The following is a 22,609-nucleotide window of genomic DNA, read 5'->3' on the forward strand; positions in this document are numbered from 1 at the left end:
CCCTTTTGGGGCCATTGACTGACAGTCACAGCTCTCTATAGGGAGAAGAGTCTAAGAGCTGAGTAATTGACGGTTACATGATTGCTCAGCTCCCAGTATATACTGTACCTGGCATGTTACAGCTGCAGTATTCCACACCAGCTCTAAGCTGCAGGCCAAGTACAGTTTACTCTCCCCACACATCTCCTTTAAACTATTTGACTACTGTATATTGCCCTGGGAATTTTTAGTTAACAGACTCTTTGCATGAATGCCTCTCATATTTTAGCAGTCCTTGAAAAGTTCCAACTATTGTACCAATATGAATTTTCACTGTGTAAATGTCCGGTCTTTCCTATAGATAAAGATGGCCTCCCCTCTGGTGTATCACCTGCTGTAAGTATTACCTTTTTTTTTCATTGTGCATGTTAGGTAAACCTGCCCATTCTCTCTCTCTAGCAAAACTTTGCTAACCGCACTCCTTACCCCATTCTCTTTAGCCAAATGCAAAAGGGACTGAACCCACAAGACATTCAGATTCAGAAGAAGAGGCCGCACCTCCGATTATTGCTCCTCGCCCTGAACATACAAAATCTGTGAGTGGCATCTTGATCATTAATATGACATTTTCTCTTCAGTTATTGGGCCAAGTAAACTGTTCCAGCATTTTTTTTAATTTTTTTTTTTGGTGGCGCACACTCGGCATACACTAAATCAACATAGTCGGACAAAACCTGGAAAATTGCAAATTGAGATTCCTCACAAGAATGTTGTAGTTTCTGTCCCCTGTTAACAAATATCTGCCCAACAATGCCCTGTACAGTGCCATGTATAGTTTATCAGGCCCATTGTGTTTACTAGGGATGCACCGATACCAAGTACTACTTTTCCAGCTCCAAGACTAGACTAGAGAAAAATTCAAAAGTTAGGAGGCAGCTGTCATTTGTAAGGATCAAACAGAGCTCCTGGGATTTGTGCATCCCTGTTTTTAAATGTATGATTTTGTTTTTATAAATAAAGGGATGCACCCATACCATTTTTGCAAGTGCAAGTACTGATACTTGTCCAAGTACTTACAGATACAAATACTGATACATTTTTGTTGTCATGTGACATTTTTTCTAAAATAATACAAACGAATGATTTCAGGACAGTGGTAGAGCGCCAGAGCCAGGTCCTAGCTGCAACTTCTGCAACCCTGGTAGTTCTCATGAAAATGCCAAGTATCGGTGCATCCCTAGTGTTTACAGTGTAAAACAGAATAACTGCCTATAAGCTATAGTACCTCATATGTTGAGAATGAGAATCGGCAATACAGTCACAAAAATATCTCCCAATATAGAGTGATGCCACAAGTGTAGTGACGTAAACACTGTGCAGGAAACCGTTTTTGCTTCTCCAGTGTGCTCCTATTGAGGGATTTGTGGAATCTTAGGAAACCCAGGACCTAATTTTTGCAGCTCCTGTGCTTAGTGCTCAATGCTACTTGTCTGTGACCGTTCAAGACTTAACACTTCTTGGCAACCTCGGGAGCTGCTGATTGGCAGCAACGTTTTAAAATAGTGGCTGGGACTCGTGTTTAAGGGCTCGTGTTCATGGGTATTCTAGTCAAACTCGCAGTATTTGACAAAGGTCAAAGGCAGCCCCTGAACTGTCATGTGTACTACTCATTCAATGGGATTATGCTGTTACAAACCCATGTTGGATATTGGAAAATAAGAACTGTTAACATGAGCCTTAAAGTACCTGGTTTTTGTTTACATTTGAAGACTGGCAGGCTGCCAAGTTCCTGCTGTGGGAGGAAGTGTTTTAAAGAGGATATGTGATTTCAGAGCCTCTTTTGTGAACTTTTGAAGATGCATTTCTCCACAGTATCTACAGCTACAGAGGTCTGTAAAGGTTTCTTTAAAAAGCCTGACTGCAGCCTGACCACAGGTTCAAAGTACAAAGCAGTTAAAAAAAAATTTAAAAAGGCTAATCCCAAACAAACGTATATTTTTAAATGCTTGGTGATTTTAATTAGCCACTGGTTTCGTAAACTGCTTAAGGATTTTCATGTATTCTGAAAGGAACTCATCTTCAGTTTACCATCAGCTCACTATAGCCACTACAATGACCGAATGAGGGATTCTCTGTCTTTCTGCTGTATTTTCTATAGTGTCCGTAACCAGTGTGAGACCCTCTAGACAAGTTGGGATATGCTGGAAGCCCTCTGACAAACTCCCTCTAATTCGTCATTATTTTATGCCTTTTGACAACTTGAGAAATGTGTAAATTAATTATGACCTAAATTTTTCATGTTTTTCCTACTAAAAGATATACACCCGATCTGTAATCGACCCAATACCTCCCCCTGCTGGTGATGCAGACAGTACAGCAAAGGGTGCAGACAGACTGAAAAAGAAAACGAAAATGAGTGATGAAGAGATCATGGAAAGACTACGTAAGCAACATATGTTTCTCTTAATTATATTTTAGGAGAGAGTGTTAAATCTTTGTGCTGTATACAAATGTGAATTATTTCAAGAAGCTTCGGATGCATACCGATTTCAGGGAGGTGGTATCACTGAAGAAGAATTTGCTAGCAGTGGGAGGCACAGATACATGCATGGCTTTGCCCAAATAAACAGGGCATTTTTCTGCTAATTAAATCATGGTGATTTTCTGTTTAAAGAACAGCTGTAGTGTATTTTCATTGAGGAACATACTTTGTGTTGTATTTATTTTAATAACTCAAATTGAAGGGGTGCACAGTTTTACAAAAAACGTAGAATAACCTCTATGTGACAATTAACCATGTTTATATGTATAGCATGTATTACACAGTATTCAGAGTGGAGCTTGAAATGTGTAGTGTACATTATACAGAATTGTGAAGTTTGGAGTATCTAACTTCTAGCACAGTGGAGTTGTCCAGAGTATGTCACTTGCAGCAAAGTGTTAATTGTCAGGTGTATGTCATGCATAGTATAAAGTACAAAGCAGAATGGTAGCAAAGGTTTTTAAAACATTAAAGTGTATCGCTAGGCAAAACTTTTTTTTTTTTTTTTTCTCAACTGCTCATTAATGGAGACTGCATATGCACAGACAATTGGGTTATATTGCAGCTTACAGGAGAATTGGACACTGGTACACAAAAAGGGTCAGACAAGATGACCTCTCCTACTTTAAATTTGCATCAGTTTTGTGCTGGTGTCCTAGGAAAATGGACGTCTTTTCTTCTCTGGAGAAAAGCATCAACATTTCACTTTTTTCTTTTTCTAAAGATATTTTTCTATTAGTGAGTTTCTTGTTTTACTGCGAAGTCAAGAGTGTGTCTGATGCAGCCATGGCCACGTCTGTGCATTCTGCTAGGGATGCTGAGGAGTATAATCCTCTCCTTTTTTAAAGAGCTCAAAGACTCTTTTGGTGCTTATTTACGCATTTTATACACATCCAATGCTAGAGCAACCTGCGTCTGAATTTTAAAAAAAATCACCAGTCTGGGTTCCCTTAAGAGTCTACAACCCACAAAAAAAAAATCACCATTTTACAAAACGAGGACCATAAAATGCTGGTCTGCAAAACGACAGTGTACGAAATGCCTGCACTTTTTCTTTTTAGGGTGAACTTCTCTTTGGAGCCTCCCTTGGCACCTTTTATTAAGGAGCTCAGTGGTGGAAAGAGTACATTTACGGTCCCAGAAAAAGAGGCAGAAACCCCATTCTGGGAGGTCCCCCATCCTTTTAGACTGAGAACCTCCTTTTGTTCCTCCCAGGCTGTCAAGTCCAGGCTTGGCCTGGAAACTAATTGCATTGCAAGTCCATCAGCAAGCCCTCCTCACAATGAGGGGCTTGCTGGATTTACTTCTTGAAAGCACTTCACTTCTAAAAGCAGGGGTGTCTGCTGACCTTTGCAACCACATGGACTCGCACATCTCAGATGCTTGGGTAAGGGACATGGTGTCCAGAGTCTGCACGTTTAGAGTCTCAATCTCTACTTCCACCCCACATCTTATCAAATCTGCACAATGTCTTTCTTAATGTGTCATCAACCTTATGCCAGATGGGAAAAGGTTTCAGGCTGCTTTACTCAAACTTGTTAATTGTTCTCAAGGCAACTGGGGGGCATACACCCCATTCTGGTCAGTCATTGCCTGCATTCAGCCTTGAGAATTTTGGATCTTTGTGGACCTCAAGGATGCTTACCTTCATGCCCCCATTTTCCCTACTCACTAGTACTTTTTGCATTTTGCTGTGGGCACGAAACACTACCAGTATTTTCTCTTCCCTTCCGGTTGTCCACTACTCCTTGAGTATGCACCAAGGTATTTGCACTGCATAGTTCTCAGGGCATTCCTTTTCCAACCTTTTGTTGAGAGGACAGTCTGCTCATTCGGGATTTAGCTAAGTCCAATGCACCGTTCGCTCTCTCCATCCAGTCAGCTGGATCCTCAGTTTTTAGAAATCAGTGCTGGAACTTATTATCTGGGGTATGTATTTGGACCTCCTTCTAGATACAGCCCAATCCAGGTTTATTTGTTTTTTTTCCTCTAGACAAACTCACGACTCTCTGCTCCCATGTTTGGACTCTATGATCCAAAATCTCTCTGCTTCTGTATGAAAATCCATGGATTGATAGTAGCCTCCTTTTTGAGGCAGTCAAATGCACTCAATTGCAACTCAACATTCTGGCTTCATGTGGGAGATGAAAGTGCAGTCTTTCAATCTGCCTGTGCACCTCTTCCCCCCCCATAACCAGATTGTCTTTGAACTGGTGGCTCATGAATCCAGCCTTGGAGTTGGGGAGGTCCTTGCTTACATTGGTTTGAAAGATCCTTGTGACGACATGCCTGCTTGACTTGGTCCGCCGATCAACATACTGGAGCTTTGAGCGATCCGATTGCGCCTTCCTTGCTGGTCTTCCTGAATCCAGTCAGACAACACCACAGTGATTGCCTACATCAACCATCAAAGAGAAGCCAGACGTCTGGCAGCACAAACAGAAGCCGATCAGGTTCTGAAGTAGGCAGAATTCTATGTTCCCTGTTGCTGTCCACTGTGCACATTCCCAGCATGAACAATTGGCAGGCAGACTCTTTTGAACACTGGAAAATGGCCTCTTCACCCAATATGTTTTGGGGCCTCTGTAGTTGCTGATTGCTAGATGTGGATCCCCTGTTATCCAAGTTCAACAACAAACTGGTCCAGTTTGTCTTTTAGATGCAAGGATCCTCTGGCGGTAGCCGTGGATCCTCTGGTGACACCATGGGATCTGTTTAGTCTTCACTGATTTACAAGTTCCCCCCTCATCTCCCAACAAGCATCGGGCAGCTTCAGGAAGCTTGTTAGATTCCTGGCAGACTCTTTGGGCTTTCCAAGATCGCCTGGACGACCTGTCTTAATTACTAGTTTGCCATCCTGCTTCACAGTTGCTGGCATTTTATAGCTGTTGAAGCCCAGATCCTGTGGGATAGGGGCCTATCTGACTATTATCCCTATGCACCTAAAATCTAGTGAAAATGACCTCTTTCAAAGCTGTACCATTGCACATGGAAAGTGCATTTTGCATGGTGCAAGACAAGGAGATGTCATTCCAGGAAGTACTCCATGGGATATATTCTGGCTTGTCTCCGATCCGATCTGGATCATTATCCGGACTTGAGCACCATCAGGGGGTCAGGTTTGGCCTTGGCAATTCTCTTTCAGAGGCTGCTTGCTTCTCATTCCTTGATGAAAGCCTTTGTGCAGGGTGTCACTTCTATAGTTCCTCCTGTGAACACACCTGTGCCTATGTGGAATCTCAACATGGCTCTGTTGGGCCCCCCAAAGACAACGTTTTGAGCCAATCGGGGACCTGCGATGGCAAACTTATCTTGTAAGGAACCTTTCCTTATTCTACATAAGGATAAGGTTATCTTGGGGCCTGAGACCTCCTTGCTCCCCAAGGTGAGTTCTTCCTTCTACCAGTACTTTGTTCTTCCCTCTCTGTCTTGCTCCCAGACGTCCTAAGGAGACCTCCTTTCATTGCCTGTTTGAGGTTAGAGTTGTTCATGTGCATTTCTGAGCTACCTCTTTCTTTAGTTAGACAGGCACTCTCTTCATCATCCCTAAAGGTCCCCAAATGGGACTTCCCACCTCTTATTCCACCATCTGTAGATTGCTTAGGTTATACAGGGGTGTGGAAATGTAAAAAAAAACTACTTGTCCAAGGGATAAAGCGGGGGCCAAATCTACTTGTCCTTTATGACAATCTACTTGTCCCAATACAAAAAATCGTTTTAATCAAAACTAAGGATGCACCAATACCGGTTTTTCGGTATCGAGTACGCGTACCGATTTTTCTTTTTTAATTTTTTTTATTTCGGATCCCGCCGACACTGAATTCTAATACCGGTCCTTCCGCTGGCATGGAGCAGGCTTCCCTGGTAATCAGGAAGCCGGGCAGCGGGTAATGACATCCCGCCCAGGTTCCTGATTGCCACGGAATCCGGCTCCATGTTGTTTGGCCTGCTTGATTGCGATTGGCCGGGAAACCTGCTTCCCGGTTAATCAGGAAGCCGGGTGGCGAGTAATGACCTAATTGACCGGGAAACTGGCTCGATGCTGATTGGCCAGGAAGCCGGCTTTCCAGCCAATCAGCAAGGAGCCGGCTTCCCGGGCCATTCAGAAAACCAGGAGGCGGGTCATTACTTGCCGCACAGCTTCCTGATTGCACGGGGAAGCTGGCTCCATGTTCCCCTACGGCACTGCCAGTGAGGAAATTTTCATCTGGCCGTAAGTTCCAATATTAGGGAAGGTATCGAAGCATTTGGGTGAGTATGAGTACTCGCCCAAATACTCGGCATCGGCACTGATACTAGTATCGGTGAACCCCTAATCAAAACATATTTAACTGTGCTAAATAGCGCTTCTCACTGGTCAGCTCAGTCATCTGACCACGTTGACCAATGAGTGCTTGCAATTTGCAAGCGAAATTTAAAATGCATAGGGGAGGACTGCACTGGACAGCAGTACGGGGGACAGATAGTACACCCATACTGGCGGAGGGGAGGGATTGTTCGCCGAAAGGTAAGTATAGCCAGGGGGGTGGCGGTTTGGGAGAGACAGGGCCAGATTTCATCGGGTAATTTTTTATTTTCCCATATTACCTGGGGAAATGAACTTACCCTTTAATGCACATTGTGTGTGTGTAAGAGAATTCTGGCTACCACCATGGAATGGCGGCTGCAATCTCAAAGCACATGCAGAATGTCCTACGCATGCGTTTATTTGCATGCAGATGGTGGGGGCAGCAGGGTTTTATTTTTTTTTACTTTGTCATTTTTATTTTTTACTTTGTCATTTTTTAGGTCTTTATATTTTATATTTATATATTTTTTTTAACTTTTCTTTAACTTTTTATTTATTTACTTTTTCCCCTTAATGTTCTTCCTATTACATAGGAGATTAAAATCCCTTATGTGATAGTTTGGAGGTGACAGGTTCTCTTTATGGAACCTGCCCTCCAACACAGAACAGAAGTTCTGTGTAGTTCCTGGCAGCCGAGACAGGTGGCGCTTACGGTCTCTGAGAACACACGGAGAGCCCGTAGAGCAGACGTTTTTCGTCTGCTCTACGGGCTCTATAGCTGAGCCATTGTGCCTTAGTTTTTTGGGGTCCCCCGGGAGAGCGGACGACCCCGAAAACTACGGCGGGGGGGGCGGGCAGAAACTATCGCCGCTGCTCAAATTAATACAAGTGGTCTGATCAGGCCACTTGTAGTAAACGAGTGTTGGCGGCTCCACAATGTACATTCAGCTCTGCTTGTCCGGAGCCGGGCTAAATGTACTTAAAAACTACTCGCCCGGCGCCCGAAACTGCATGTGTCGGGCAATAGGAATTCCACACCCCTGTTATAATTTGACCCTACAGGTTAAAGGAAAATGTTCCACTTTTTCTTTTGGTGTGCACTCTACTAGGCCAGTAAGTGCCTCTTTGGCTTTTCAGCGTCAGGCATCTGTTCCCCAGGTTTACAATTCTGCCATCTGGTCCTGTGTTCACACATTCTCTAAGTTCTACCAGGTGCATGTTCAGGGCTCAGCGAATGCCTTTTTGGGACATAGGGTCCTTTTATGCCGCCCTTTGATCTTTAAGTCGTCCGCTTTTCTTCGATGGCTTTTTTGTGTACCTCTTGGCGTGCTCTTTGCTGCGCTAACTACCCCTCAGTTGGACTGCTTTTAAATGTCTCACGTGTCCATGGATTTCCTTTATCCCTTAAACAATTAAGAAATTTAGGAGTTTTTTACTTTAAAATCCTTTTCTTAGATTTCCTCCCCTCTGTCTCATTGTTCCAGGGACAACTGTCTAAAATGGGGGTTCTCCTCACTATGGGTGATTTCCTCTAACTTCCTGTTTACTTCCTGACCCAGAGATAGAGGGAAATTGTAACCCTTCTCTATCCAAAACTAATGTATTGCTATATATACACTTCATTTTAAATGACAAAAATGTTTTACCTTTAGCTTATCACCTTCCACACATAATGTGAATACGTAAAAGTGCACAATGCCACAACAAACAAATGTAATTCTGGTTCTTTCTTTCTTGTATTATGAGGCTATATATTTTAAATATGAGGCAGATACAGATCTGCATACGTACAGGAGCAGCTCATTGTGGCTCCTGTGCTTCAGGAATTTGTCTAGCACTACTGAATATATTTTCTGTTCTAATGCGAAGTCTGTAATCTCAGCCACAGCGAGAAGCCAAGCAGTATCTTTTAACAAGTGTAATATATTTCTCTACAGGAACTATAGTGAGCATAGGAGATCCTAAGAAGAAGTACACCCGATTTGAAAAGATAGGGCAAGGGTAAGCTTCACTTGTTAATTTTAAATGAATGGTAATGTGTTCAATATAATAAAAGTTGTTGTATGTGAACCATGCTTTTTACTTCTGAAGTCCCATTGTTATTTTCAAAATCCTATTTGGGCTAGCTTGTGTAAAAGGGTGTTCTGTTTTGTTTCGTTTTAAGATTGTTATATCTTGTAGAAGATTTCATGATGTAGCTCTTTATTATTACAGACCACACTTCATTTCTATGTTCAGATCATCTCTGGGTTATGTAAACCTCTTTAGTTCTGTAATTACACAGTTACAAATCTCATTTGCTGTAAGTTTCTGCTTTCCTGTTCCCTTTGCTTCAATAAGCTATTCTCAAGTGCACACATGCAGAGCAAGTAGTATTGGTACATGGGTTCACATACAGTACAACCATGTCAGTTGTGCAGCTACAGCAGAATTCTTTTTTTTTTTTGTGTGTGTGCATATGGTTTTTATCGGCAGCTGAGCAAACCTGACGTACAAACCTGTTTATGTAAAGGGTTACAGAATGTAAACTTTTTATGCAAGTTTTGTCAGTCTGCACCTAGTTGTAGAGTAGGGATGTACTTTGTGAGTAACATGTTAACTAATCCAAGAGTAGAATGACCTTTTTATATTAAATTTCCGCTTCCCTGAAAAGCTATGGCTCTTAAGGGAATAAAAATGAAACACAATAAACAGAAACTTAAAGTAACCCTAAACTCAGGATTTAAATCTTAAAAATGAATTCAAGTTCCTTAACTATTAACAAATGTATCTTATTTGTGTATCACTCGGCTGTATATCCTCAAATCATCTCTGAATTGGTGCTGACACTGTCCTTCCTTCTGGAGGGGGGCTACTTTTGTTCCCCATGGTTCCTGTGTGTGTTGTAAAGTAGCCACCACTCCAAGCTCACTCCTGTGATGAAAATTGTTGTCAAATCTGCGCTTGTGGGTGAACTTTAGAAAACTAATGATTTTACAGCTGCTGCACTATAGACACCAGGGTCCAGATGATAAATGGTTATAAATATGCAGTGCTATGGGTCCAATAAATAACTTATTCAATATATCTAGTTTAAAATTATTGGTTGAATAAATATCCTCAAACACCATATGAATGCCTCCAATTAAAGGAATTGTGCACAAAGCGCAAAATAGTGCATTGATATATATAAAGATCGAATATTAAGATATAAGTGCAAAAAATCCTCATAGAAAAATGGATGTAGATTTCTAAAAGTCCATAAACCTTATAATATATCCAAAGTGATCAGTCCAAAATCATATATGTGAAAATATCCACTGTTCTATCCACCGTGTGTATAAAGGAATCCACAGGACTGTTTGATAATTATTTCCAGAAACTCGTGTTTGTGACACACATCAACACCTCCTCAAATGGCACAATTTTGATTAAGTGTGTTTTATATGGGGTTTGAGGATATTAATTCAACCAATATTTTTTAACTAGATATATTGAATAAGTTATTTATTAGACCCATAGCGCTGCATATTTATAACCATTTATCACTCCTGTGATGGACTACAATCCAATACGAATCGGTAAACTGAATGTGAGATTGTAGTCCATCACAGGAGTGAGCTTGGAGTGGTGGCTGCTTTACAACACACAGGGACCGTGGGGAACAAAAGTAGCCACCCTCCAGAAGGAAGGACAGTGTCAGCAAAAATTCAGAGAGGATCTACAGCCGAGTGATACACAAATAGGGGGAACTTGTAGTTCGAGCCGACATGCGACAATGAAACTGTCACACGTCGGCTCAATAGATCGGGAAGTGGGCGAACACATACTGTTGCTCGCTCACTTCTCAATCATCTCCCTGCAGAGAGCCGTGACTGTCAGTCAGCGCTGACTGGAGGAGGGGTGGGTACAGCTGGCTCTGCATATAGCACAATAGAACTATTACCCAAGGTCCATCTAGGGCCCACTCACGCAGCCATCTAGGGCAGCGCAAACTGTCACTCACGCAGCTGGGTGGATCTCGACAGCATTGTTGCATGTGAGCTGCAGCTCATATACTGAGCTTTGGGTCACGGGAGGACGCTAGTATATGTCCTCCCGTGACCCTTAACAGAACTATGGGGAAAAACACGTACCCCATAGTTCTCTTTTAAGGTACTTGAATGTATTTAAGATTTAAAGATTAGTGTCACTTTAAGCAGCCATAGAGCCAGTGGCTTCGAACTTTCGATGAGCAACTGCAGTGTGCTTTTTAAATCTGTTTTGACACTTCATGAGATCATTCAGAATTTGTTGCAGGCTGACCTGTATTTTTCCTGCTTCAACTACTTTAACATTGTCATAGACTTGTATGGGAAAATAAGTTCTGAATTGAACAAAAGCCCATTGACGCTTTTACTATTAGATGTCACATGTTAAGCTGTACATGAGTAAGTACTGCAAACTATTTGCTCTATAGACCCTAGGTAATATTTCTATTGTGCTATATGTATTGCATATGCATTCTTTTACTACATTTGTACAGTTTTAAATATAGATAAGCAGTGCTTATACAAGTCTTATGTGTGCAGCATTTCCCAGAGCAAACAGATTAGCACTGTGCTAATGATCACAACAGTACTTTTGCCTATTTAACATTGGTGTTTGTCTCGTGCTGCTTTAAGTGTTTTGTAGGGAAAATGATCTTCCCATCATTTAGTCTTTTTAATACACTAGTAGTTCATGTCTGGCTCCATCTAATGATTCTGGATTCTTTTCACAGTGCCTCGGGGACTGTCTTTACTGCTATTGATGTAGCCACTGGACAGGAGGTAAGGCTCACATTTCCTCTTCATTATTATAAAAGTCTGTTTTGGTTAATGGGTAATTATACTATTGTCCTAAGCCATGGAAATGGGATGTATTATCAGTACCAAAGGTTACTGGGCTATGCAGATGATCATTACTGATTTCACTTCCTTATTCAATAAATGGTATTCACTAAAATATCGTTGTACAAAAATGACTCACACATTCGAATGACAAAAATATTTTGTGGGTTACATTTACAGTTTAAATTATGGATTGCATTACATTCCCCTTGCTGACTGCAGAACGAACAGTAAAAATTCTTATCTGCTCCTTTTTTTTTTTTTTTCTCTTTTTTTTGTTTTGTGAAATACCAAATTTGGTAATTAGAACAACCACTTGGCAGTTTTACTTGCACATTTTATGCTAGAAAAGTTGTGGGCAAGTTTGATATGTCTCACACTATAAATATCTAGCATTATTCATACTTTCTTCTTATTACAGGTTGCAATTAAACAGATTAATCTGCAGAAACAGCCCAAGAAAGAGCTTATCATAAATGAGATTCTTGTTATGAAAGAGCTGAAGAACCCAAATATTGTAAACTTCCTGGACAGGTATGAAGACAGTATACATTTACATGCTTGCTAATCACCGTGGGGTCTTATGTACAGTGATTGGGAATATAATAATGTACATCCAACATTCTTTATACTTAAATGCATTTTTAATGACAAGAGAAATCTGTTTGGTAAATGCAACAGTTTTACTGTAGGAAGGAACATTTTTAGTACAAATTGCATTTACCAGAGTTCTGCAATTAAAATGCACATTTTAAAGTGTGTGTGTGTGTGTGTGTGTGTGTGTGTAGCCGCAAAGTGATCTAGTGAAACAGTCACAGGAAAATGCATTTGGAGATATGTTTAGGTATACAGCATATGAAAAGACTTGCATGCACCTTGCTCTCTGTGACAATTTTCTTTTGCAGTTTTCTAGTTGGAGACGAGCTGTTTGTTGTTATGGAATATCTGGCTGGTGGTTCTCTCACAGATGTGGTAACAGAGACCTGCATGGATGAAGCACAAATAGCTGCTGTATGTAGAGAGGTGAGTGCTGCATCCAGTATGTGTATAAAAAGAAAGTGACAAGCTGTATTTTAGGGCTGAGAAACACTCACTGTTTGACTAACTCAAGAATCTTCACATTTATTCTTAAATTCTTAGACTAAAATAGGGCCTTCAGGTATTTCCGCGCTGTTGCTACCTTTTTAAAAATTTAGTAAAATTTGTGGATCTTTGCAGCACTTTTGCCCATGTTTTATCCTATTAAAAACACTATTGTGAATGTTTAAAATGTTGTTCTCTAGGCCTTGCCTATGTCAATAGGAACAGATCCTGAGCACATAAAGATTTTGGCTAGAGATGTTTACATCATGTGTGACTATTCACGTTATCCTGTATTCAGTGGTTATAGTATTTTTTCTTAATACATTTTTTTTTCTGTTTTGATTTTAGTGTTTGCAAGCGCTGGAGTTCTTACATGCCAACCAGGTCATTCATAGGGACATCAAGAGTGATAATGTTCTTTTGGGAATGGATGGCTCTGTCAAGCTGAGTTAGTTTCTTCTTTTTCACATATAAGGCATAGTTATATTGTATTGCAGTGTTAATAATATCCACATTCATATTTTTAACATTATTTTGCATTTATGGACTTGTCTAGATTTCTAGACAGAAAATATATTTATCAGATATAAAGCAATGCATGATGCGCCAGTGCGGCATCCTGTCTAGATGATAATACTGATAGTCAACGGGTTAGATGTGTTCATACCTCCATCCAGCTGGATTCAATCCCCCATCAGATGTTTAGTGCTATGCAGTACCGTGGAGAGGTCTACTCTTGTCAGAGTCTGAGTCTTGTATGTATTACTTTGAGGATTCTAGTAGAGGAGGCAGTGTCAGTAGAAATATATATATATATATAGAAAAATGATAGGCCAGTGATATTTACAAACTATAGTTGGTCACTCTGTCATTTTCACATAGATTTGTTTTCTAGCAAATAGGCTTAAATTAGCATCATTTAGATAAGTCTTAATACAATTCACTTGGCGTATACATGCAATTACCTTTCCCCTCTGATTTTGCTCCATAAACCTATTCACTATGCAACAATTATACTCACTGCTTTTCTTTTTTTCTTTTAGCTGACTTTGGCTTCTGTGCTCAGATTACCCCAGACCAAACCAAGCGCAGCACTATGGTGGGAACACCATATTGGATGGCACCAGAGGTGGTTACCAGGAAAGCATATGGACCTAAAGTCGACATCTGGTCCCTTGGTATCATGGCTATTGAAATGGTGGAAGGAGAACCACCTTACCTCAATGAGAACCCTCTAAGAGTAAGTTATCCGTGGCCATATTGTGGGGTGCATGAATTTGTCTTTTGCTTATTTCCTTAACCTGAAATCCATGAAATCTGCTAACTACACAATTAAAAGACACAAATACGAACTGTTATATTTATATAGATTTTAATGATTCTGCGCTGGATCTATAAAGATGTATAAGTGCTAAAAGTGCAAATTTAATTTGAAGGCTGCAGCAAAACGACCGTTAGGTCAAAATATTAAACTTTCAAATTATGCAGCGCCCGCAACATATAACGTGTTAATATCATAAACCATGAAATCAAATAAATATATGTGACTCAAATGTATAAACTATAATCGTATAATGCACACATGAATGAAATCATCATTGGCCCTGGATCATTGATCCCACAGGGTATGTGAACCAATTGTTAGTGACAACCACCGTATAATTGTTGAATGATGTGATGTGTCAAATCCAAAGAGGACTGTTCAAAAAGTATTCGAAAAAATATTTAAAAAAAGGTGTTCAAAAGAAGTTCCGTGAACTATGTTGGGGATAGGGGTTAATACCACATATATCCCCTCAAAAGGTGCACTCACCGTGAGGTAGTTGTTGTGGTAAGCAGCCGGAAACGCTCAGACAGAAGCTCTCAGGACCGCAGCATCGATCCACAGTCTCGCTATGGTCTTCAATAAAGGATGTGTCTCCACGTTTATGGAAGAAAGAAGCCTTTCATTGTGTAATGTTTTTCAACACAGAGGCTTTATTAAAAATCAAGTTTAAAACGAACAATCACGGACATTTAAAATTTTGTTCGACCAATACACACAGCCTAGGAACGGAGTCCTGTGTTCGGTATGGCCTGTAGTTAGGCCCGCCCCTGGGGGATTTCATGGTTTATGATATTAACACGTTATATGTTGCGGGCGCTGCATAATTTGAAAGTTTGAACTGTTATATTTGCAAAAAGATTTCTAATTCTGTTCCTTATTTATCCTGTCTGGCAAAGGTCTACAGTAGGGGTAGGCAAACCTCCAGCTGTGGTGAAACTACAAATCCGCCATGTCTCTACCTGTGGGAGTCGTGTCTGTCAGTTTTGCAGTGCCTAATGGAATTTGTAGTTGCACCACAGCTGGAGGGCCGGAGTTTGCCCACCCCTTCTCTACAGCTTGGTCACCAACCTCCGTGCAGGTTTTAGAATTTTAGGGGCAGGGAGCTTGTGCTCAAGATATATTCTGCCATGCTGTCCTCAGTACAGTATGGACCTATTGCAATGAAGAGCATCACTATAATGATCAGGTTATCACTTTGCTCTCTCCTCATTGTGGTAATCTCTCTGTGTTGCATTGCCAGTATTGTACAGCGTGTCAGATTAGCTTGGTTCACAAGATGGCATAGTACACATCCTTTGCTTGTATGTACAATATTATTCCTTTACTGGATCATTTTTCTGTTCAGAGCATTCACTGTAAACAGATTCCAGTTTAATACAGTATTTTAAAAAGTTGACAAAGTGTGCCAATAGGTACACCAACACATATTGGGGGATGCACAATCTTCACAGGATTCAGTTGCCTAGATAAAATTTAACAAGTAAACAGTTACAAAGTTACATAGAAAAAATAAGAGCAATTTCATCACCCGAAGATGACTGCGTTACTGAATCAATTTTAAAGTCCATTGTGTTTGTACATAATGAATAAAAGCTCAATAAGTATCATACTCATGCTATTGTACATTGAGTACAGCTCCTACCTCCCTGTCTCATCCTCTGTGTACATTTTGCACCAATTGCTGTTTAGTCCTTGAGTCTTGACAATGCACTGCTAGATTCAAAACAATTGTAGACTCCAACTTGCCTGCCTTTATCTTAGTTTCTGTATAAAATAGTTGATGTGATACTTATTGAGACTTTATGGATAATGGACAGACAGTTTGCTTTTTTTAAATGGATACAATAAAGGAGCAATGGTTATACAAGCTAAGAACATATGCCCAACTAATATATCCTACTACAACTACCCAACTAAAATCTCATGATTAGATTTAAATGTTTCTGAAGTTTGTGAAAGCATCGCCTGAGCTGTGGGGATCAAATAGAATTGAAAGAGAGACATTTACTCGGCTGTAATGTGATTCAGTAGGAGTAGCTCATACACTGCTCGTCCTCCATCTTAGGCTCCATTCACACACAGCGGTAGCATTTTCTGTGCATTTTTTCACACGGAAAACCGTGCAAGCGTTAACATACGTGCGGATTCCACACGGTTGCGGCTATTACCATAGCCGGAACGTGCGGAATCCGCCCTTAAGGTCGTGCTTGAACTATTCGGTCATCGCAAACTAAACTTCCCCCTTCGTTCTGGGGCGGGAGGGGGCGTGGCAGTGCATTGAAGTCAATGGCACCACAGCCACGTGCCCTGCGCCTGCAGTGCGACCGGACGCGTAGGTAAACATTGCTTGAGTTCTGTTCCACTGCGAGCGCAAAATATAGAGCATGCAGCATTTGTTTGTGTTCGCAGTGGAACGGAACGCAGGCAATGTTTTGCCACACGTCCGATCACCCTGTGGGCGGGGGGGGGGGGGGTGGTTGGGTGGAAGCGGTGCCATTGACTTCAATGCACCGCCACGCCCCATCCCGGAAGGAAAGAACGAAGGAGGGAGTTTAGTGAGCAATTGCTGTGCGTTCCAGCAGCTACCGCTCTAGAACACACCGCAATTGGTGTGAATGGACCGTAAATCAACCTCACTATATCTACCTAGAATTAGTGGAAGACTTCCACCGTTGATATTTCACTGCTTGTGGCCTCATATCCTACCGAGATGATTATTTATTTTTATAAAATTGTGTCTTGCTGAGACAATTTGTTATCCTGGCAGTTCAACTTACGTCTCATTAAGTAATATAATGACAAAGTTAGGAAATAGTCGTTGGCAGCATGCCTTACAGAGTTTTGTTTCTCCACTTAGGCTTTGTATTTGATTGCCACTAATGGCACCCCAGAGCTGCAGAATCCTGAAAAGCTGTCTCCAATCTTCCGAGACTTTCTGAACCGCTCTTTGGAGATGGATGTGGAGAAGAGAGGCTCAGCTAGAGAGCTCCTACAGGTGAGCACACCATCTGCTTGTATAGAGGACAGCAAGAAGTAACTCTGCTTTGATTAAAGGGAAAATTTTATTTTAATAATAAAGCTGTTGAAATCACAAAATACAAGCACAAAGGGCTTGTTCATACCAATTAAAATGTGCTCCAGTGCGGTTAGCTGCTGGAATGCACTGTATCGCATGCTAAACCCCCCCCCTCCACGCATTCTGGGGCGGGAGGGGACATGGCGGTGCATTGAAGTCAATGGCCCTGCAGCCACACTCCATTCACCACCCAATCCCGCCCGCAGTACGATCACCCGCACCGGAACGTGTGGCACAACAATGCCTGCGTTCCGGTCCGGTGCAATTGCAAAAAAATACTGATTGCGCTGTTTTTTGTGATTGCACTGCGGAGGAGGGGGTGGGGGGTCATTAACTTAACTGCACTGCCACGCCCCCTCCTGCCCCAAAACGCAGGGGGGAGTTAAGTACAGTGCGTTCCAGCGCGGTAAATGGTGTCAGCCGGCCCTAAAACTTTAACACGTTTATATGCAATGGTAGAGTGGCCAATATTCTGTCCTGGATTTGGCACTCTGAAAAATGGGCCCACCTGCTAATTGATAGCATTATCTAAACCTGTGTTTATTGTACCATCCTGTTCAGAAGTACTATTCTATTTTTCTAAAAGTATATCTGAAATGAACAGTTCTGTGCTATTCTTTGTCTGTAGGCAAGAAGAAAATTTTAAACAATTCACTTTTTTTATTATTCCCTTTGTTGTTAAAGCACCCATTCTTGAAACTTGCCAAGCCACTGTCCAGCCTCACACCTCTTATCCTGGCTGCAAAAGACGCCATGAAAGGCAACCGCTAACATCCAATCAAGACCTTCCTCTTTCTCGCCCTTTTTCCTCTTAACCAACTTAACAATTTTGCAAGGACCACTCCAGCTCTGCTCACACATTGCTGAGAGGAACATGGGTAATACCAGTGGCTTCCTGTGAAGAGAACAGAAATCAGAGCTTCATATATTGTCTACTTGCTGTGGAAATGAAAGTACTGAGAAAACAAAAAATGAAATGGAGCCCCCGTAATGTGGATTTTTCTTCCTGGAAGAAACAAATAAAACTGATTTCTGTCCGTGGCCTTTACAACCCCTTGTGTTTTCAGGGGTTACGACTGCATTGTGGGAATTACTTTACTTTATATGTCTGCTCTCTCCTCTGAGGACTTCCGCTCCTGTTTTCTGGCCTTTTCTTGATACTTGAATAACTCATGCCAGTGTCAGAGCTTTTCTTTCTCTTTGCTGGCTCTTTATATTCCTCTTTCTGTCTCTGTGTCTGGATCAGGGACATCTGTTACCTAAAGCTGAGGACAGCTATTCTGCCACCACGTTGTTCAACCTCTTCCCTGCCACAGCTGTATACTGCTGTGGCCTGTGGTAGGGAAGACATGAAAATGTCTTGTCTCATGTCTGTTCAAATATAAGGAAAGGGCTAAGGAAGGTGGGGAAGTAAAGACATTTCTTATGACTCGTGCCATGCCATTTCAAGACCTACCTACCTTCTTCCACACATTGATGGCCCTATTGTTAATAACATGGACTCTTAAATGTAACTCAAGTGCTCTTAACATTATACACAGGGGGTGTCCTGTGTATTTACTAAAGAAAAGTAATTTGCATGCATTTTTTTTCAGGCTCCACACAGCATCACGTCAAGGGAAGTAGTGCCAAAGTTAGTTACTATGCAACATCTGTATTTTCTTTTTATAAGTAATAATTGGTCAATTTATACATTTTTAGTGTTTGGCTAAAATAATACGCAAACAAGTGCCTAGGAGAAATGTCTGGGAATCTTAAACCACCAGTATTTCTGTACGTGAGTAATTAGGTAGTACTTGAGTACTTGCAGAAGCTGATCTTGGTTAAAGAAAAAATTCACTTATGTTCGGCAAGTAGGTAAAGGTCAGTATTTGCTTCATTATATGTTACTACATATGATGCTGATAGTGCAATTTTTTGTCTTTGAGTCAGACAAGCGCCAGATGATCCAAGTCATAACTTCAGTTACTAAAAAAATTTCTTAAAGGGCTTGAGTTGGTCAAAAGGGGGTTCTATGTTTGTTTGTTTTTCACTGGACAAAAGGGAATTTTTGTAAATTGCTGAATGGCCTCACTTTTTTTTTTTTTTATCCTGGTCCTTAACAATTTCCTTGCCTTCAAAGTGCTTTGATTTTACCTGTTGTGAATTGTGCAGGAGGCTAGATGTAGGCCTGTAGACATTTCATGAGAGAGGTGTCCATATCAAGATTGAAAGACAAAAATCAAGAGTCAACATTTGAGCAATAGTAAGAGCTTGCCTTTATTTGGAAAGTTGCCTTGTTAGTTGCTGAAAAGCTTCATCATGTAATTGGACAAGTTTTAGAGTCAAACTCGTAAACCTGTCACATTGGAGAACCAGCAAGCATTTTAAGGAGATGGGGAATGTTTCTTCCATTGACAACAAGCCATCATTTTCTATGAGCAATGGTTACCAGCCTTATGGGATTTGTCCTGCTGGCTATAGAACATCAGCTACTGCAGTGACATTGTACTTCTATGTCCTTTGATTTTTTTTCCCTGCTGCTAAGACACTGACTTGTTTTCCTAAAGATATTTTGTTACTAGATTTTTGCATGGTCTACTATAACTTCTAACTGCTGCTACTTTCTGCATCTTTTGCCTTTTTTTTTTTTTCTTGTATGATTCATGGATGCTTTAATTTTATAGCATGTCCAATGCATTCTTGGTTGGTGATGTGCAATGGACTATTACATGACCACTGTCTCTTTTAGGCTTTTTGCACCTTGATGCTGAGGAGATTATCTCCATCTAGTATAGCAACCTATATTTACAGCTGTTGGCTTTAACTGGTCTCATGGTATCCTCGGTCACTATATAGTAAGCACAGCTTCAAAGAACAAGCATCATTAGTGTCCATTGCCAGTTGAAAACATAGCAGTGAGTGCATATACCTGATTTTTCCATATAGGTTATTGGGAATTCTGTATTCCATCCAGCAGCTAAGGTACGCAGACATGGAAGCATTTGCCTCCTACTGCAATGTGTACTAAACCTATATAAGTATCCACAGTATTTAACTTACAGTAAGTATTTATTGTTACAAACCACTTCGATTTTCTATAGGGTGGAAAGCAGTGTGATAACCTATTAAAAGACATCTTTCTTTGGCCTTCCTACACCATACTGTTAAAATCTGATGCTAGAAGTACCAGCACACAATTGTTATTTGCATAATGTTCACTTAAGGTCTTGGTAAACTTTGGTTTAAAGTGTAGCTGACATTTTTACATACCATAGGTAGCTTTTTTGTGAGATGAATTGATTATCTCCTTTTAATATGGGGTCTGGCAAAGACATGTTAGTGAGGCACGAAGTGAGCTGAACTAGGGCATTGCCTATTCTTAAATCAATTGATTGCATAATGTCTACTCAAGTCATGGGATGCATTCTAATGAAAATGGCTGCCAATACTCCATGTGCTCATCACACACACATTAGAGGCCAAGACCATCTAAAGTTGACATGAGACACCCTCTGGCTGTACGTGTATCCCAGAAACCCAGAAATATAATGAGTCTAGATCGGTGTGGGAGGAGTCAAGTTACTTAGTTTAATAGAAAATGTAATAAGATGGTAATAGGAGGCGGGTCAAGGACTCCAGACCGACCCTTCTAAATGTACATAGATTGCCCATGTTTTGTCAGTACAGATTGTTTAAGGGTCAACATGAAGCAAATACCTACCTTATGAAAAATATTCACCATGGTGCTCATGAGTGGGAATCCAGGGCTATCATTGCATATTTGTTTTCATACTATGCAAAGGTTCCTGTCAGATGTGTATGATTAAATGTTGATTTCTTTTTGCATTTCTGTTTTTCCGGCCGTCATTAATGCTCAATGTTCGTAAAGGATCCGCTGTCGTTTGGCTTTTTTTTGTTGTTGTTGATCTAAATATGAAATTGTCCTAAAAATCGCAGGTCTCGTTTAAAATGTAAGATGAAATATCTGAAGGCCTCTCTGAATCTGTCAAGCACCAGTTGTTGTATTAAGATGCTATATTTGTTAGTGTGTGGCTACTGCTTAGTATTTAGAAGAAGCCACAATTGACGAATCATACTGTATCCGAGTTAAGTGTGAAGACAGCTGTAATAACTTTCCGCATAAAATGTAATGCTTTGAAATGCATGTAAATAGCTAGGACTTACAGATGAATAAGTGAATGTTACATGTCCTTAGTGAGTTTTGTAGGAGAATGCATTAACCATCATAGGGCATTTTGAGTATACAGTTTCTTTGAGCTGACAAAACCCTGACCCTTAACATTCAAGACATGAAGGGATGTATTTTCATTTTGAATATATATATATATATATTTTTTGTGTTCAAGGATTTAGAAAAATGGCGTAGTTTAAACTGTGTGAAAAGAATAGTAACATTGGCTCTGTAACAACATTTATTAACACTTGCTGAATACTATTAGAATGCTGCTAGTCCTTTGGAACCAGCAGCATGCTGTCAGTCATTGTTAAAGCTGCTCTGCTACCCCCTACTGGCTGTGACTGCAACTACCATACCCTTGTCAGGATTCCTGCAGCTACTTCAATGTCAGAGATTTGCTCCAACTTCTCGCAGCCAAACACAAATCTTGATCTTGGCTGGTTAATTTAGGTTTATTCATAGAAAATTAAGATAAAACCCCCATTCACAGAGCTCCTATCGCTTAATTGCAGAATGAAATACAACTCCTACCTTTCTGCCACATCTGGCTTTTTAAGCTAAAGAAACATGGAGGTGCAATTTCTGACCATGTTTTGCATATGTTCATTTTGCATATGTTCATTATCTGGCTGCATTGGTTATGCAACAATTCCTCTACTTTGTCATTGACACAAAATAAGTATGCAGGTTAGGGCTTATGATGTTCCTGATTTGCATACACCTCCCGAGCTTGTGAGTTAAGTAGGGTTTACACTGAAGGAATTATGAATGAAAAATCGATTTGAAACTCAACCACCGTATACTGTACTTTAGTGTTAAAGCCAGAGGGTTATCCTAACAGCCAAGGCAACTGGCATTTTCAGGACAACAGTGGCAGCTGCAGCATTTCTTTCATGGCAGGTTTACTTTAACCACTTGTTACTTCATTTGCAGCACACGCTGTGTATTGCTGTTAAGAGATTGACAATAAGTGGGTAAAAACTTAGCCCTCATGGCGTAGCCTAATAGTCAACTTTTTAAATATTTGTTTTGTTTCTTTATGCCTTTACAAGTCTTTGAAGTGTCTGTTGCACCCTGTGAGAAATAGATGTTACCATGAAAATGCAATTCTTACATTTATGGAATGCTGGAGCTATTTGTGCATTGTGTAGGCACATCTGATTTTTCATGCCAACAAGCAACTTTTGCAAGTTTCCATTAAGGTATAATGGACACTTGAAAGAGCCGTTGCAGTTAAGGTGGAGAACAAACTTCTGTGTCCAAATGCAAAATTCAGTCACCAGC

General features: G+C 40.7%; 1 protein-coding gene across 1 annotated transcript in view; it reads left to right on the plus strand.

Moving 5' to 3' along the window:
• PAK2 (p21 (RAC1) activated kinase 2) overlaps positions 1 to 18,186 on the plus strand; it is a 51,780-nt gene extending 33,594 nt beyond the window's left edge. Inside the window, exons 5-15 of the mRNA XM_018560373.1 lie at positions 341 to 375; positions 480 to 575; positions 2,296 to 2,422; positions 8,747 to 8,810; positions 11,551 to 11,599; positions 12,081 to 12,193; positions 12,565 to 12,682; positions 13,091 to 13,190; positions 13,786 to 13,982; positions 16,927 to 17,064; positions 17,830 to 18,186. Coding sequence (XP_018415875.1) covers positions 341 to 375; positions 480 to 575; positions 2,296 to 2,422; positions 8,747 to 8,810; positions 11,551 to 11,599; positions 12,081 to 12,193; positions 12,565 to 12,682; positions 13,091 to 13,190; positions 13,786 to 13,982; positions 16,927 to 17,064; positions 17,830 to 17,916 — 1,124 coding nt within the window. The 3' untranslated portion in view covers positions 17,917 to 18,186. The remainder of the gene's footprint in view (positions 1 to 340; positions 376 to 479; positions 576 to 2,295; positions 2,423 to 8,746; positions 8,811 to 11,550; positions 11,600 to 12,080; positions 12,194 to 12,564; positions 12,683 to 13,090; positions 13,191 to 13,785; positions 13,983 to 16,926; positions 17,065 to 17,829) is intronic.
• Positions 18,187 to 22,609: the final 4,423 nt, after the last annotated feature.

Source organism: Nanorana parkeri, unplaced genomic scaffold (genome assembly GCF_000935625.1).
Source record: "Nanorana parkeri isolate BGI_ZX_2015 unplaced genomic scaffold, ASM93562v1 scaffold452, whole genome shotgun sequence".
Taxonomy (NCBI): Eukaryota; Metazoa; Chordata; class Amphibia; order Anura; family Dicroglossidae; genus Nanorana; species Nanorana parkeri.